The sequence below is a fragment of the Armigeres subalbatus genome, chromosome 3 (genome assembly GCF_024139115.2).
Source record: "Armigeres subalbatus isolate Guangzhou_Male chromosome 3, GZ_Asu_2, whole genome shotgun sequence".
NCBI lineage: Eukaryota > Metazoa > Arthropoda > Insecta > Diptera > Culicidae > Armigeres > Armigeres subalbatus.
The window spans coordinates 216,807,612-216,823,662 of NC_085141.1; the positions used below are offsets into that span (position 1 = coordinate 216,807,612).

The 16,051-nt window shown below is 39.6% G+C and overlaps 1 protein-coding gene across 1 annotated transcript; it reads right to left on the reverse strand.

The window, feature by feature from the left end:
• Positions 1-1,157: 1,157 nt before the first annotated feature.
• Positions 1,158-14,700, reverse strand: LOC134219723 (RNA cytidine acetyltransferase). The gene is made up of 6 exons (XM_062698561.1): positions 14,352-14,700; positions 12,863-13,964; positions 12,283-12,804; positions 2,157-2,670; positions 1,411-1,966; positions 1,158-1,352 (listed from the first exon to the last, which is right to left on the reverse strand). The coding sequence occupies exons 1-6, from the start codon at positions 14,552-14,554 to the stop codon at positions 1,232-1,234; spliced, it is 3,018 nt and encodes a 1,005-aa protein (XP_062554545.1). The 5' UTR covers positions 14,555-14,700; the 3' UTR covers positions 1,158-1,231.
• Between the last annotated feature and the right edge of the window lie 1,351 nt (positions 14,701-16,051).

Below are 16,051 nucleotides of genomic sequence, written 5' to 3' on the forward strand. Positions count from 1 at the left end.
CAAAATAATTGCCTACCCAAAGGCGGATGTCTTGGGTTGAATGACAACTGTTACGTACTGTACTTCATGCTGCCTATCTATAAGGCGCTCGTCGGATTGAATAACTATTGTGACATGGTTAGTAACTATCGTAACGCTGGTTGCATATATTGTACTCGTAATTTCCAGAGACCTCGATATTAATTAATCCAGAACTAACTAAATCAGTCATTGATCTGAGCGAAACTCAATAGCGTTCAATAATAACATATATTTCGCCTTATGGATGCCTAATTTGGTAAAACTAAACTTGTTCAATACCTTAAAAATGAGCGAGATTTTTATGGTAGTAAATTTCAGAATTTGCACACATACGCACACATACATGCATACAAGTGATCTATTAGTGTCTCAAAACATGCTCACATTTGCTATCTAGCTTCTACTGAAGAAATTTTTGAAATCCCTTTCAATTTTTACGTTTTTGCTTTTCTGAGAAGATTTTTTGTACATGCTTCTATATGTTCCTCAATAAAAATCATTTGTTTCTTTGAAACAAATCAGAAAAATAGGCATAATTCCATATCATATCATTTGTTATAATTATATTTTCAATGTCAAAGTGAATTTGTTTCAAATACCATACATTTTATTTAATGATTAACGAGATTTCTTGATAGATTAATACGTAACACACCTGCGTAACGCATACAAAGTGAAATTATAGACACTTCCGAAGGAAGGGTCAAAAACATAAGGAACCGTACACTTATTGCGCATGGACTAATGGAGGAGGGTTGATATCTTCTTAGGCCCAACACAGAAAAATTTAATACGCTTCATACTAAGTTCACACAGAATAAAAATAAAACCTATACATAGTGTATAATGTAGAGTGGATTGTTCTTTCTGTTTCGAACCTATCGGATCTAAATAAGTAGGGGGAATGACGGCTTTGGCGGGTTTTGTTCTATTATTGTCAGGGGAATTTTTTTTAAGACTGATTATGCTCAAATTTGGCCCAAACATTCTTTGCATATCAAAGAATATTGTGGCCAAATTTAATAAAATTCGGTCGACAAAAACCCCCCTGACAAAAATAGAACAAAACGTTTCGAAAAATTGAATTGATTCTTTCATAATCACAGAAAACACAAAGTAACAGACTGTAAGCAGAATTAGATTTTGGTAATTTAATATTTTCTTTGCGTAAAATAAGTTCTCTATGATGAAAAATAATTTTTCAATTATTCTACTTGTTTTTGCGAAATTTTTGTTTCTTTCCAAAGTCATGCTTTGACTTTTTCTTTTTAGGAAGGCTATCATTTTCCTCATATGATAGATTGTTCTCCTCTCCAAGACGTTTTTCGCCACTAAAAAACAAGGAAAATAATTAAAACTACCATTGCGAAAAATAATTATTCTTCTCACCTTTTAATCGACACAATCGAAGACTTATTTTTTGATAATGCATTTTTCCATTCATCGTCCGTTCCTTTGATAACATACTGATCAAGGTTCTCCTTCTTCAGCCGAGCCAGCTCTTTCTTTTGCTTTTTCTCTAGTTTCCGGACATCATCTTCCAGATCCTCGTTGATGGATTTATCGAGCGCCAATAAATTTTCGCCTGTATCAAGCAGACTTTCTTTTACCATGGTACTCTCGATGGTGCGCTCCAGCACTGAATCGATGTACTTCGTAAGCTTTTTCAAACAATCGTAGAACTTGGCAAGCACTTGGTTGTTGGGCATGTTGAATTCTTCCGCTAGTTTGTCGATTGCCTTATGCTGCAGTCCCGTTCCCAGAAGAATTGCTTTCTGGAGCGAGTCAATTTGAGCACTACCCATTTTCGATTGAAAGTATAGCAGGGCCAGATCCGATGTGAGGTCCATTATCAACTTGTACTCAACCTGGTTGCGTGAGTACATCTCCAACCGTTGGATATCATGTGGCAGGAAGTATTCATCAATGGTTTTTTGTGTTAGTTCTAAAAAGCAATAAGAAAAAAATACGCAATCTATATGAATCCATATTTAAAAACATCAGAAACGCATTCTTGCAATTTCTGTGACTCACTTCAATCAACATAACTTAAGTCTTAAAATAAATTTCCCTATTCTGTTTAGTATTTAACGTTCTTCGTCGCTTTAGTCTTTAGACAGCAGCCTTAAACTCACCTTGTCCTTCGATCTTCACTGCACGGTTGTCGAGTAGCGAAAGTGACATTCCGGTACCAAACTTGGTGAACGACTTCCCTAGCAATTTCAAAATACGCCTCCGAAAATCGATGAAATATTCTTTCAACCAATCGCTGGTTTCCACCTTTTCTATGCCGGTGCTGATGGGCGACAACATAATGCACGAATGCTCGCCTGTCAAATCATTTTCCTTCTGGCTCAGGTACACAGGAACAAATTTTTGACTTTTCCAAAAGCGCAGTAGATCGTTCGTTAGCCCAAATGAGGTTCCAAGGTAATCGAGATGCTCGGGTCGACGCTCGGATAGACGTTTCAGCAGTGTGGGGACTTTCTTGCGAGGTTCGATAACCTCTTTCAACAGACCTACGTCTTCGTCGTCGATTGTTTGGATTCCGTTGTCTTCATTGTCATCCTCCAGGTCATCGCCCAGAGATGTGAAATTACCTTCGTAGTAATTCTTAAGCAATTTCAACGCTCGCTTACCGTAGCCCATCTGCAAGGAAATTTTGAAATTATTTTTTGGTCCGGATTCGTATCCAAATAAGATGATAAGCAAAAAAAAACGCGCTGTAATAGTTTTCATTTAGTACGGACATTTATTTTGTAGTTGATCGATGCTTTCGTTTCGTACTATGAAGATGAAAATCGTTTCAATGTTTTAGCAGGGTGCAATGCGACCACTTAAACCTACCCCTCTGGCCATCAATAAAGTAATAAGTACCAACCGTCTAAGACGAGTTTAGTACTCTCCATTTAATTCCACCAATTATTTTGATAGCTTTGCAGATACAAATATATCAAAATAATTGGAGGAATTAAATGAAGAGTACTAAACTCGTCTTAGACGGTTGAATACATTCCACTAAAAAGAGCTTAAAATATTTTTTCTGAGTAATAAGTACTTCAGTCAGGGGGAAGAAATATGAGTTAACGGAAACGGAAATCTGCATGCAGACACCTGAGGCGGATAACTCAAGTAGTGTGGGGATGGTTACTATATAGAGGCTAATCCGACCCACTGAAACCAAAACCTATTCGACGATCTGTAGCCTCGGCTTGCAATTAAGCTATCGCACAAAGCATTGAAAACAAATCAACTTCATAAGTGGTAACTTCACCACCCGTCGATCGCAAACCACGACATTAACCCAACGGTCTTTATCAGTAAGTCACGTAGGAGACGAGCACCCGGGAAACAACAATCGCGCATGGACCGCAATTACATCTATATGTACTTACAAATTGAGGGGCACTCGCGACATGTTGGTTTCCGAGGTGAAAAAGGTGTTCACAGCATCACTGGTCTCTACTGCAGCTGCTGGTTTTGTTCAAAACGCCACCACCGCTGCAGTTTCGACATAATCTGTTGACCTGCTGCAAATCCTCTCGATGAGGCTGTCCGGGGTCAAATCCATGCCGCTGACAAGCAGCATGTCGTTTCGCTTAATATCAAATCGCGGGCATGCAAACATCACATGTTCCGCAGACTCCTCCTCGACTACGCATTCCGTACAATCCCCAGATTCTGCGAACCTGAACCTATGCAATAACTTCTTGAAACAGCCATGTTCAGACTACACATGTAAGGTGGAACTTGATCTTACTAATTTTTAATTGACCCAACACGATACATGCGGAATTAGACTGTGGGTCACACGATCTTTGACTGCGGCAAGATGAAAACACCACTAGGTGTTCCAAGCATTTAGTAGTATATTCATCTTGGACTGCGGTATCCCATGCTCTTTGGCATTTTAGCAACGAGGCTGCTCTCTTGACACGTCGCACTTGCAGCAAGTCCCATTCATTAAAGCACTCCACATCTTCTTCCAGAAGTATGTCTATCGCTATCGTATGTCTATGCCCAGCAATGACGCAAACCATCTAATACAATATGGTGCGGTATGCGCTTGCGACCCATAGACATATCAGCTGATCAATTTCTTGATGTTGTACCTAGCCTCAAGTGCCTTAGACCATGCTGTTACGCCGTATCGGTTAATAGACAACGCTACTCTAGATATAAGCCTACGCACCTGACTATGAACCGCCGATCTGTCGGATATCATTCGTGATAATGATTTTATCGCTAGTGATGCCCTTTGGCATGCATAATCGACGTGGCTCGTAAAATTGAGCTTATCGTCGATAATCACGCCTCTCACGGACTTAACTGTGCAAGTCCCTAACATTATCTTGGTATCCTGCAACCCATGGCGGTTATTTACCACCGAGACTTCCGTCTTGTGATGTGCTAACGCCAACCTCCTTGAGTTGAACTATTCCTCGACTCTGCTAATTGCATGAAGATTTAAGTTCAACTTCATCGAGGATGTCGTAACCTCAAGCATTACATCACCTGCAAACCCGTCTGTTTTCACGATGACTGGGAAAATTTAACGTAATCCTCCGTCGTACATGGTATTCCACAGTACCGGTCCGAGGATCGATCCCTGTGGAGAACCTGCTGACACCTCAATCGGCTGCTGACCAGCATCGGTACCATACAACAATCACATTCTGAAAATAGCTTCACAGATAATCCGGAACTTGCAAGCGGTGTAATGAGTCAGCAATAGCTGCCCAGCTTGCGTTATTAAAAGCATTTTTTACATCTAATGTAATCAATGCACAGTACCTAATACCCCCTCCATTCAAACCACGCGCTATCCTAACCATATCCGTTACCGATCGAATTGCTTCAACGGTAGAACGACCTTTCCCAAACCGGTTGCTTGATAAGCAATCGTATGTATCGACAGTCTATTCAGGATCACCCTCTCCAACAACTTACCTGTTGTGTCGAGCAGACATATTGGTCTGTATGCCGAAGAGTCTATTTTTTAAGGTTTCCTTCATCCAGGGCAGCGTGTGAAGCAACTCCTGAACATATACGATTTAGCAAGAATCGCATGTTTAAGGACCAGGCTTATAGGATTCCTTCCGGACCTGGTGCCTTGTTTATCATAAGTTTTCTTGCAGCGACGATAAGCGCGTCGTTAGTTACTAGCGGTACCACGTCAACTGATTCAGAACCCACCCTTCGACGATCCTGGCTAACATCTCCGGGGACTTTTTAGAAGATGTGCTATTAGTCCTAGTCACCACTATCCTGTATGCATTCCCCCATGGAGTGTCATTAGTCATCCAACACAGCTCTTTAAAGCAGGCTCCAATACTACGTTTGATCTCGTAGTTTAGAGCTCTGCTCGCTGTCTTGAACAACTGGTGTCTTTTGATTCTGTGCACCTTTAGTTCTAAGACAGGTGCTGCGAAGATCAGCAATCGTGTTCGTCCACCAATTAACCGGTTTGCGGTTGCCAGTTGGCTTAGTCCTCCTTGGCATTGTTATGTCACAAGCTCGTGTCAGGACATCGGATAACTCGTCGCTGCTCAGGCCAAGAGTACGATATCCCATCGTAATGATTCATCTAACAATTCTGGGTTGAACTACGAGATACGCCATCCTAGGTCAACTGTATTGACCCGCTTTGTGGTTCTATTGGGAGTATAATTGACCATAAAGCGTACTTGCTGATGGTTGCTCAAAGTATAGGGGAAGGTGGGTAGACTTGATCCCCGGGGAGACTTGATCACCCCCTGTTTTATCGAGAACTAAAGTAGTTTTGTTCTAGCGTATTTTTTAATATAGATCCTCTAAACAAATGACCTTTATGTGGTGAGTTATTTTTTGGATTGACAACCTTATTTATTCTGCAGGGCGATTTGTATGTTTTGACCTTCCCAAAGATTTTTTATTGGCCACGCAAAATTTGAACTACTTTTCATAACAATGACCGAATGCTTTCGTTTTTTCACAGCACAAAGCCATAAATATGCTTAATGATCTGTACTGATGAAAATGTCAAAATTCCATCAAAGTTTTAGGATATTTGAATTTGAAGTTATTGCCTCAATATGGGGACACTTGTTCCCCCATTAGTCACCCATACAAAAATTTGGCAAAAAATTCAAAAAAATTTAAATCTATATTCAGGCTTCTAATTTTTTGTGGATTTGATAGATGTGATGAAGTTTTGGCAGAAAAAAATATTTATTGCGTAGATATCATAAAAAGGGGATCAAGTCTCCCCAAATTTTAAAATTGCATGTGCTGTCGAATTCAATAAAAAAATCGTTCATGTATACGCACTGTATATTTTGAAGGAAAAATATTAAAAAAATCTGAGGGCACCTTTCTAATTTTATCAAAGCAAGTTCTTGGAGAGGGATCAATTTCCCCCGATAATTCAAAAAGTCGATTTTTGACAGCACTCCAAAAAATCGATTGTGTATCAAAAAAACAATAATTTAAGGACTGTCATACATCAGTAAAGTTAAACACTATATTTCTGTGTGGAAATCGCGTATGTTTATTTATTTTTGGCTGTGGTACATCGGAAATCAGAAAAGCGGATCATGTCTACCCAGTCTCCCCTACCCTCATGTCACATCGTTACATGACTCACCTCTCGGACACCTGAACGTGGATACCTGCCCCTCGATCAATAAGACCACGTTCAGTCTCGCTAGCGACTCTAGCAGGATATTACCTCTAGCGTTAGTGAACCGGGCATCCCAGTACACTGCCCACGCATTGACGCTTAAGGTCGCTTCGTCACCTTGTTGTCGGACGCTTCACTGGATATTTTTATGTGAAAATACTTCAAAGTGTTTGGGTCCTCCTTGCAACTGTCGTTGAATCCCGATGAAGTAGTTGCCTTTGTTATTCCATGGTTATTCATGCTTGTCGAGGTAGCAAGGAGGCCATGTGAGGGTAGACACTTGCGTGTTCAGAGCCAGATCAGCGTTGGTCAGGAATTATCATCTGTGCCTACTTCCACCTAGTTGGCAAAACTGGGTGGAAGGATTGGATGGCATTAAACGGCCCGCAACGGCTTTTTGGAACGGGAGGCAGTCTAGTAATTAGCCTACTCGCCGTTTCAGGTCGGTGTCACTCGGCCTTACTAAGAGAGAAGAATGTCTCGACTGCCAGCCCTCGCATTCAAAATATAGAAATACCCAAAGCAAAGCGCGCTGCCAGTGCTCCCGGGATGGGACGTCATATTGTCCGCTTCAGCATTCAACTGAGCCTGAGGATATGACCAGATTTATACCCAGGGTAGTGACTCATCTTCAAAATAAAAATAATTCCGAAACTACGAAGATTTGATAACATTGAATGCTTAATATTTTCTTCTTGGTTCACTGTTGTTTTTTGTATTTTGTAAATTTAATTGTATTTTATCTTCTGGAAATTATAGAAGTAGTTTCTTCAGAAATTTCTTGAAAAAATCATGAATTGACCATATTGAAATTCTGACGGGAAACTCTCCAGACACTCTTCGTAAATACTTCAAGGATTTCTTTCGGAAATTCATTAAGATAATATTTTGGGTATTCTATCAGGAATTCTTTTAAGAATTCCTGCAAGAATTTAATTGGCAATTTCTCCAAGAATTTGTTTTAAAACTCCTCCAGAAATTTGTTTCTCTGGAAAATTTATTTAAAACCCTCAGTCAATTCTTAAGGAATCACTCCGAAAATTCCTTCAATTTTTTTAAAGAAACTCCTTCGAAAAAAACCTCAAGGAACTTCTTCTAAAATTCCATTAGAAATCATTTCTGGAATTCCTCCGGAAATTCCTAAAGCTTCTTCGGAAATTACATTCTTTCGAAAATTTTGAATTTCTAGGAAATTCCTTATTGGGGGAATTTCAGAAAGTATTCCTAACAAAAAATCTGGCATTTTCAAATATTCCCAGGAATGCCTTCAAATATGTCTTTAAGACATACATATATTTACATCGGAAATTCTTTTAGGAATTTCTTCATAAGCTCCTTTAGAAATTTCTTCGAGAATCCATTAAGAAATTACTTCGGAAAATTCTTTTAGAAACTCCATTCACAATAGGGTATGATGGGGCAAGATGGGTCAACTAAGGCGAACCCTCAATGCCGCAAAATAGAAACATTTTAATTTAGATTTTTAACGTGGATCTATAAAAATAGCTCATAATCTGTAAGCCAGGGGTATGAAATAACAAAAATTCAACTTTTTATTTCATTTTGAGTCATTAAAGTCGAAGTCTATTTTTCAGTCAATCAGGAAATGCCGGGGCAAGATGGGTCAAACAGTGGGGCAAATGGGTCACCTTTAAATTCTGCAATTAATATTGTTCTTATTCACAATATTAAATTACACCCAGAAAAATAGGTTTATTGTCAATGGTTTTATTGAATAAAAATAGGTTTTTAGGCTTTGGATGAAGAAATGTCTCTACATTTAAAAATGTCTGCAATTTCTTATGAAAACAAGTCGTCTGTGTAATGCTTTCTTAAAGACAAAATTTATACATTTTAATTTGATAAATTATCATCATCATGCTCAAAAGTAACCTTAAAATGATTAAATCAGCAAACGAGAAAGGTAAAAAACGATATGAATACAACATGATCACTTTGTCTGATAATTCCAGGTTTTCATAGGAAGTCGACACCCTGAGTCCCTGACACCGTTACAAACTACTACAGAGCATCTATATCCCAACGTAACAGGAGTGTGAAAAGATCAAACTACAATATTCCTATATCACGTATGTGTAGTTCAGGGTTGTTAATCGTTAATTTATCGTTATCGCCGATAAAGTTGATTGTGATCAACGTTATCGGTTGCTACGAAAACGATGAATCAACTGAATTATTATCGTAGTTCGATAATTTAACGTAAGTTAACTCGATAATTTGCGATAATGGGGTTACTAGATTACGCGAATAAGGTTGGTGAAAATTTTTGACAGAAGCCGAGAATGGAACAAATTGTTTGCAGCTGGTTGATGAGAGTTAATTTTGATTGAAGCGGGGCACTCTAAAATTATTGCTTAATGCCTGCTACTCTACGAAACGGTAAGAAGTGAGGTGCTCTGTTGGTGGTTTAGTGTTTTTTCACTATACAGCATAGATATTCCAATACGAAGATTGCGGAAATTTGCACTACCCAGGCGGACTTAATTCTCTGAGACAGTGACACTTAAATATGAGTACGAGCATAATGACTTTCCTTTGCTAATCCTTATCGTATAAGCAAGAATATTCACCTGGAATCAATTGGAACCCCTCGGCAATATATTGGGATCCAAGTACTAGAAATTTATTTGATGCAGCGATCTGTTGTGCTGCATTCCAGGCAGCACCAGTACCTACCGAGGAAACATTCTCTCAACAGATTGGTGGACTAATTCAATATGATTTGGTTAGACTAAAGATTTTAGTCTAAACTGGGAGTCAAAGAATATTCATATAACTGGGTGCTCCGGATCTTCAAAACAGAAGTTTTCATAAGACGAGTTTGTACAATCCCATTGAATTCCACCACTTAATTATATCTTGACAGATACGTATTTCGACCTAAGTCGAGTCAAGTATGAGACACTGAAGACGGCCTTACTGTTGAGGTCGAAATACGTATCTGTCAAGATACAATTAAGTGGTGGAATTCAATGGGATTGTACAAACTCGTCTTATGACAAGTGAAGACATTCCACTAAAAAGCTCAATATAATTTTCTTAACAGAAGTTTTGTTAATCATGCTAGATTAAACATAAGTATACTGCCGTTATACGCATAACTGTCCCATGTATATAGGAAATCCCAGCAAACATGGGACAAATATGCGTATGATGGCAGTATAGGTAGACATTAAAAATCCTCTCAGATTCTCTACTGTGAACAACTGCGACTCTGTAAGAACTTCAATGATTGAACGAAATAATGTTTTGGTCAATTCGGAGACCTCCTTGAATTCCGATTTAATTCAGGCGTTCCTGAATATTGTAAGGCGATACAATATTTTTAAAATAGATATTGCAAATCCAACTTGTGAATATTTGCACTTTGAACTATAGTACATGTTACAGTCAACTCGATAATTATCGATAAATCAACGAATACTCGATAACGATAACGTTAATTCAACGCTCACTTTATCGTCAACGAAGCATTATCGTAAAAGCATTACCGTCAAACGGGGTGACTTGCAACACTTTTCAAGTTTTTCTCTCAATAATTCTGAATTAGAAGGATTTATTCATTCTACTAGTACATGATACTTTTAATGTGTCCTAATATTCGTGATTAGACATATAATCAGACATATAACAATAACACGTCTACCTCGGATCCTTGCTAACGGCTGACAACAAAGTTAGTCGTGAAATACGAAGGCGCATCATCTGTGGAAGTCGGGCCTACTACGGGCTCCAGAAGAAACTGCGGTCGAAAAAGATTCGCCACCGCACCAAATGTGTCATGTACAAGACGTTAATAAGACCGGTAGTCCTCTAAGGACATGAAACATGGACAATGCTCGAGGAGGACTTGCAAGCACTCGGAGTATTCGAGAGACGGGTGCTTAGGACCATCTTTGGCGGTGTGCAAGAAGACGGTGTGTGGCGGCGAAGAATGAACCATGAGCTCGCCCAACTCTACGGCGAACCCAGTATCCAGAAGGTAGCTAAAGCCGGAAGGGTACGATGGGCAGGACATGTTGCAAGAATGCCGGACAACAACCCTGCAAAGATGGTGTTCGCTTCCGATCCGGCAGGTACGAGACGGCGTGGAGCGCAGCGAGCGAGATGGGCAGACCAGGTGCAGAACGACTTGGCGAGCGTGGGGCGTATCCGAGGATGGAGAGATGCGGCCTCGAACCGTGCATTGTGGCGTCAAATTGTTGATTCAGTGTTATCTGTTTAGATGTTAACTAAATAAATGAATGAAACAATAATAAAAATATGAAAATAATATCAAAATGATGGGTGTTGCAAGCCACCCCTACTGCGGGGTGACTTGCAACACTTCATCGAATTCAATCATAACATGTTTTAGAACAACTTAATCATAGTAATTTTTCATCCTGGGTCATTCTTCACCACTGTCAATGCAGGGGCCTTACTTGAGGGATCCCCCTCCCCTCATTCCGATTTTTTTTACGATTTCAACGGATCGATTGATATTTTTAAGTCATCGGTTTGAAAGTGCTTTATGTCGGTTTAAGAATGGTGTGCACCATCACCATTCCCTGGATAGTTGTTTTTAAAACGGTTTTCCTTTCTTTCCCCGCCATCCAAATTACCACAATTATGTTAAGATCATTATTTTAAAAAGGCATTTCCGCAGCAAGCAGCAAAACATCCACGAGTGTTGGATCTTCTTGGGGATTCAACACTGTTTGACCACCGTAAGTCTTAGTTTTACTGTTTTCTGTATTAGGATAATGTAATGTGTTAGGGACAAATCGTACCGCCGAGCGGCTTCCCGGATAAACAATTTGTTTTTTAACCTCTACCGCTGCCTTCATCAAAGTTTTCTTTGAAAAATTAGCAGACATGCGACTTCCTGCAGGCATTTGATGCGGCATGATAAAGTTTTTCTGTAACATAAAATCATTGCTAGTTTGAAAAACAAAATGTTTAAAAACTGAACCAGCAGTTTTTGAATAATAAACTGTCGTGTATCAGCTGTTGCAAGTCACCCGGGGGACATATTTCAAAAAAGTTGATATTTCAAAAACAAACAACAAACAAAACATTTATTATTTTACAGAATTACATACCTAATTAGATACTGTAACTGGAAAGGGGATCGATTTTGGTGAAATTATTTTCAATTTTTTACGCCAACTTACGATTTACGACGTTCAACTTTCAATTAACGTAACAGTTTCACAAAATAATATTAAAAAACAACAGTAAGTTATATTTTCACCTAAATACCAACTAGGCACAACAAATACAATGTAAACTAGGGATGCGTGATAACATAGGTCGATGTTTGGGTATATATTTATTGTAAAAAAACAAAAACTTGTGGAACACCCAAGTGTTGCAAGTCACCCCGCTGTTGCAAGTCACCCCGTTTGACGGTATCGTTATCGAAGTTGGCGTTAAATTAACGATGATAATTTATCGATTAACAACCTTGGTAGTGATAATAAAACACCGCTTACATATGAAAACAGCATTGCTTTCCTATGTTTACATTAGCTGAAGAAAATGCCCTTTAAATGTAGTTCTAGTGTAAGAAATTTGATTTTTCTATTTATACTCACACGTTGATAATTTGGATGTGTGGCAATCCTTACAATCCTAGCACCACTCAACTTTGGAAACTGTTGGTCGCCATACTGTTCGGCTATGTTCCAAGGAATCAAATCGCCGGCACTCTTCATCCCACGAGCCATCGAATTCTGTATCGATTGCGACGATATTTGACCCTCCAGGCAAACTTGAACCACCACCAGAATTTCCGGAAGTTGATCTTTCTTCGTTATCGGTCCCAGAAGACAGAAAAGATGATGGGCTGGAGCATCGCTCATCATCTGCAGATCGTTGGGACTGTTTTTGTAGTGCGAGGACACACATATGGAAACGACACGCTGTAGGAATGCTTCCGCCGCTCTGTGGTACGAGAAAAGCGCGTCCCGATCGATATAGTACAGTTCACAAACGTCTGGGGTGGGACAACCGGAGTTAAGATTTGGAACCACTGTAGCATCGAGGCATAGCAATGATGTGAGCCAAGATTCTACCGCATCATGCGGGTTGTAACGGATCGACTCTTCAAGTTTTATCTAGAAAGGAAAAAAAACACTATTTTTCTAGAAATTTCATAAGCGATGGGATAGTTACCGGTGGTGGGGCATGGTTATCCTTTTGTATTTGGGATAGGAGCTTCAAACTCAACGAGCGACCAGTGCCCTCGTACCCGTTGATGGTCGATGCCATGAACACCAAGTAAGGTCCGAGCATCGCTTTTACAAGAGGCAGTGGAATGGCAGCTGCCTCGTCAATTATTAGCAAATCAGCTGCGTTTAGCAGATGTGCATCTGATGGCGAAATGTACTGAATTGTCTGACGATTATTCCTTGTAATATTTATTCGAATTATGGCTTTATTAAAATCTGGATTAGTAGATCTGATGATGGTGTAATCGGTGTGCTCTTGATATTCCAGAGCATCAAATCCTTTCATGGTGAACTCGAAGAGTGTGATCAAATTTTCTGGCGATGGCGAAGTAACATACACATTTACATATCCGAATGCTATGGCTGCAGAAATTGCTAAACCCATAGCGGCAGATTTACCACGACCTCTGCCTGCAGTTAAGGACGTTGGCGGTTTCAGTTGCTTCTCGGCCAAAGCATCGATAAATTGAGCAACTGCCTTAGCCTGATCGTGTGTCTTGCACAGATTTACGAGAGGACCCACCGGGGGAGTATCAGAAAGGTTCTCCTTAAGTTCTTCGAGCATTTCGTCATTCGCACTTTTTCGCATCGCACTGATTTCAACGGGTTTGATTTCTGCAGTTCTGGAGGACAACGGAAGAACGGTTAGATCATCGTTAACCAACAAACAACGGGAGCAATCAGCCAAAGAAAGAATAAGCCTCTCGTTGAAACGGCACGTGACGTCTTGATGTGCTTCCGTTCGATACCGCTTGTGGACATCCATACTCATTGTGTAGAGTTGCTTCAAAGAGTTTATGGTTTTCAGCAGAAGGATGATCAATCCTCCTCCCTCGACTGTTTCGATTGTGCGTGCAAGTAGATTGGGAGTTAGAGCTTCAAAATCTTGCAGTACGCAAACGCCATAAGTTTTCCCAAGGATCGTATGCGTGTCCTTATAATATCTGCCATGAATAGTTGTCGACACTCTGAATGTATCGAACAAATCCGACTCGTTGATGTCAATTTTGCCTGCTTGTATCTTTTTTGCTCGTTTCTTTCCATGACTAAAATTAAACATTTTACATATTAGAGAGTTTCACAGAAATAGGATGATATTTTTTAGAGTATGTTATATTGGCAAGGTATATCTGAAGTAAGCATTTTGCCTGTAGAATAAAATTTGAACACATAAAACATTACTTTCAGAACACTACTAAAAATCCTTAAAGAACACATATTTACGTAAGTGTGGACATTTAACGTTCAGTTTTTTGTATAGGAGAACTTAAAGCGCTAAGACAATCCGAAAGAACAGAAAGAACAGGTCCCTTTTCCACACAGCAACAAACTACAATGCAACCACCATGGAGAATAACCGGTAAATGGATGCATCTAATGAACCATACGCCAGAAGTTACAATAGTTGAGAGTAGGTAATTATTGATACATACTTGGAGATAGCTTCGTCCTTGTTTTTGTAACACCACAAAACGGTAGGCCTCGCCTTCACTGAAGCCTTCGTCAGCATGTCGTACAGAATCGGAACTTGATCTCTGCCCTTGTCCCCGACCACAACGAACATCGTTCGGTGGCCTAGCTTTACGCCGTTCTCTATCAGGACACGAATGCGATTGTCGATCTTTTTCTTCACCATTTTTTTAAATTACTGTTTGCAATGTAATAATGTTTATTAAACAATATTTCGGTAAATTTTCACGTGTTAAACTAATTCGAAAAGATACAGCCAATGAATGTGCTACGACCGCTATTAACACGCATGTGGCGAACCAAAATAACCAAAACAATCCTGATGGGCCGGTGAGTGAGGGTCACTCACATGAGAGTCAATGTAGACGAAAAGGCCTTTGCCATAACTGTCAACAATCTCGGATACTTATTCAAAATGACGTATGTGATTTTGTAAACAAAGATTCAAAAGTCGTTGGCACTCCCACGCAAACTAAACACTCTATACCAGGAACCAGCAACTACAATGCACGTGTGCTGGGTTAGTGTGTAAATGCATTCTCCCTTGTAAAAAAACACCAGGAACTAATAACCGGGATCCGACACTCGGATTTTTTTTCGTGTTGCGCTTGAAGTCTGCATCGGTGTGTAGAGTTCTACACTCAACTAAACCATCTAAGTAACATCATAAGCCTCATTTTATGAAGAGCGGAAAATTTACCGAATTTCATTTTTTCATTGAGGCTCTTATGATAATTACTGGCCTGTTAAGAAATTCATTTTTGTATCTTATGAAGTTCATAATAGTTATTCATAGAAAAATTAAAACATAAGAATTGTCTTATGATTTTCATCACTACTCTTGATGTGAAAAACTCATAAGACAAATCTTATGAAATGGGAAGTCAACATGGTGGAATATGTTGAACGCAGTTCTCATCGCAGATTTATTTCTACAAGTCGATCACAAACGTGAGTAAATGTTTCTATTGTTAATTGTTTCTCTCTGCTGTTATATACAAAAACATATAATTTATGTTTTACAGAACCTTGACCAATGCAGGAGGACACCACCAGCACAGATTTTTTCAACTTCATCTGCAATCCGAACAATGACCTGGTGCGGCGACAAATTGAGGGGTTTGAAATCGTTGATTCGCGGTGACGTCGCTCGTCAGCTGAAGAAAATCGACCGTCAAATTGTACAGGATACTTTGTGGCGCCAATGGAAACTATACTGTATGGATCGTATAACTATACCAGCAAACATTTCCCACCAGCAGGAGAGGACCGACCGATTGAACATGCGAATTTCGAATCTCTCAAATCGAATAATCTCCAAGTTATTGATAAGAATAAATGTTTGAGATATAAGAGCATCATTATCGGTCGCGAGCATTTTAACAACCCGCGCAGCGCTTTCATTTTAGTTTCGTCACTCGTTTCCGTATCGGTCACTATTTTCGGCTCTCAATTTGGTTGCTGTATTCCGTACCGGTGACGTTTGACAGTTGACAGTTCATCAAATAGCAGCGCTCTTATAGCGCTACCAAATTTGGTCACCTGTCAGTCGCGCTACTGTTATAGCAGCGCGTTTAGTAGCGACCGGTAAAGTGTCAAGTAATGATAGTGCGCTGCCAAACGGCCTAAACTCACCACCGGTAATCTTGCTCTAAGTAGTACA

Bases quoted from the DNA above. Each gene is read 5' to 3' on its own strand.
- LOC134219723 (XM_062698561.1), bottom strand. From the start codon at position 14,554: ATGGTGAAGAAAAAGATCGACAATCGCATTCGTGTCCTGATAGAGAAC. The intron at 12,805-12,862 runs GTAACTATCCCA...TTTCCTTTCTAG, and splicing joins ATAACCATGCCCCACCACCG to ATAAAACTTGAAGAGTCGAT. The intron at 2,671-12,282 runs GTGAGTATAAAT...ATTTCCTTGCAG, and splicing joins CACATCCAAATTATCAACGT to ATGGGCTACGGTAAGCGAGC.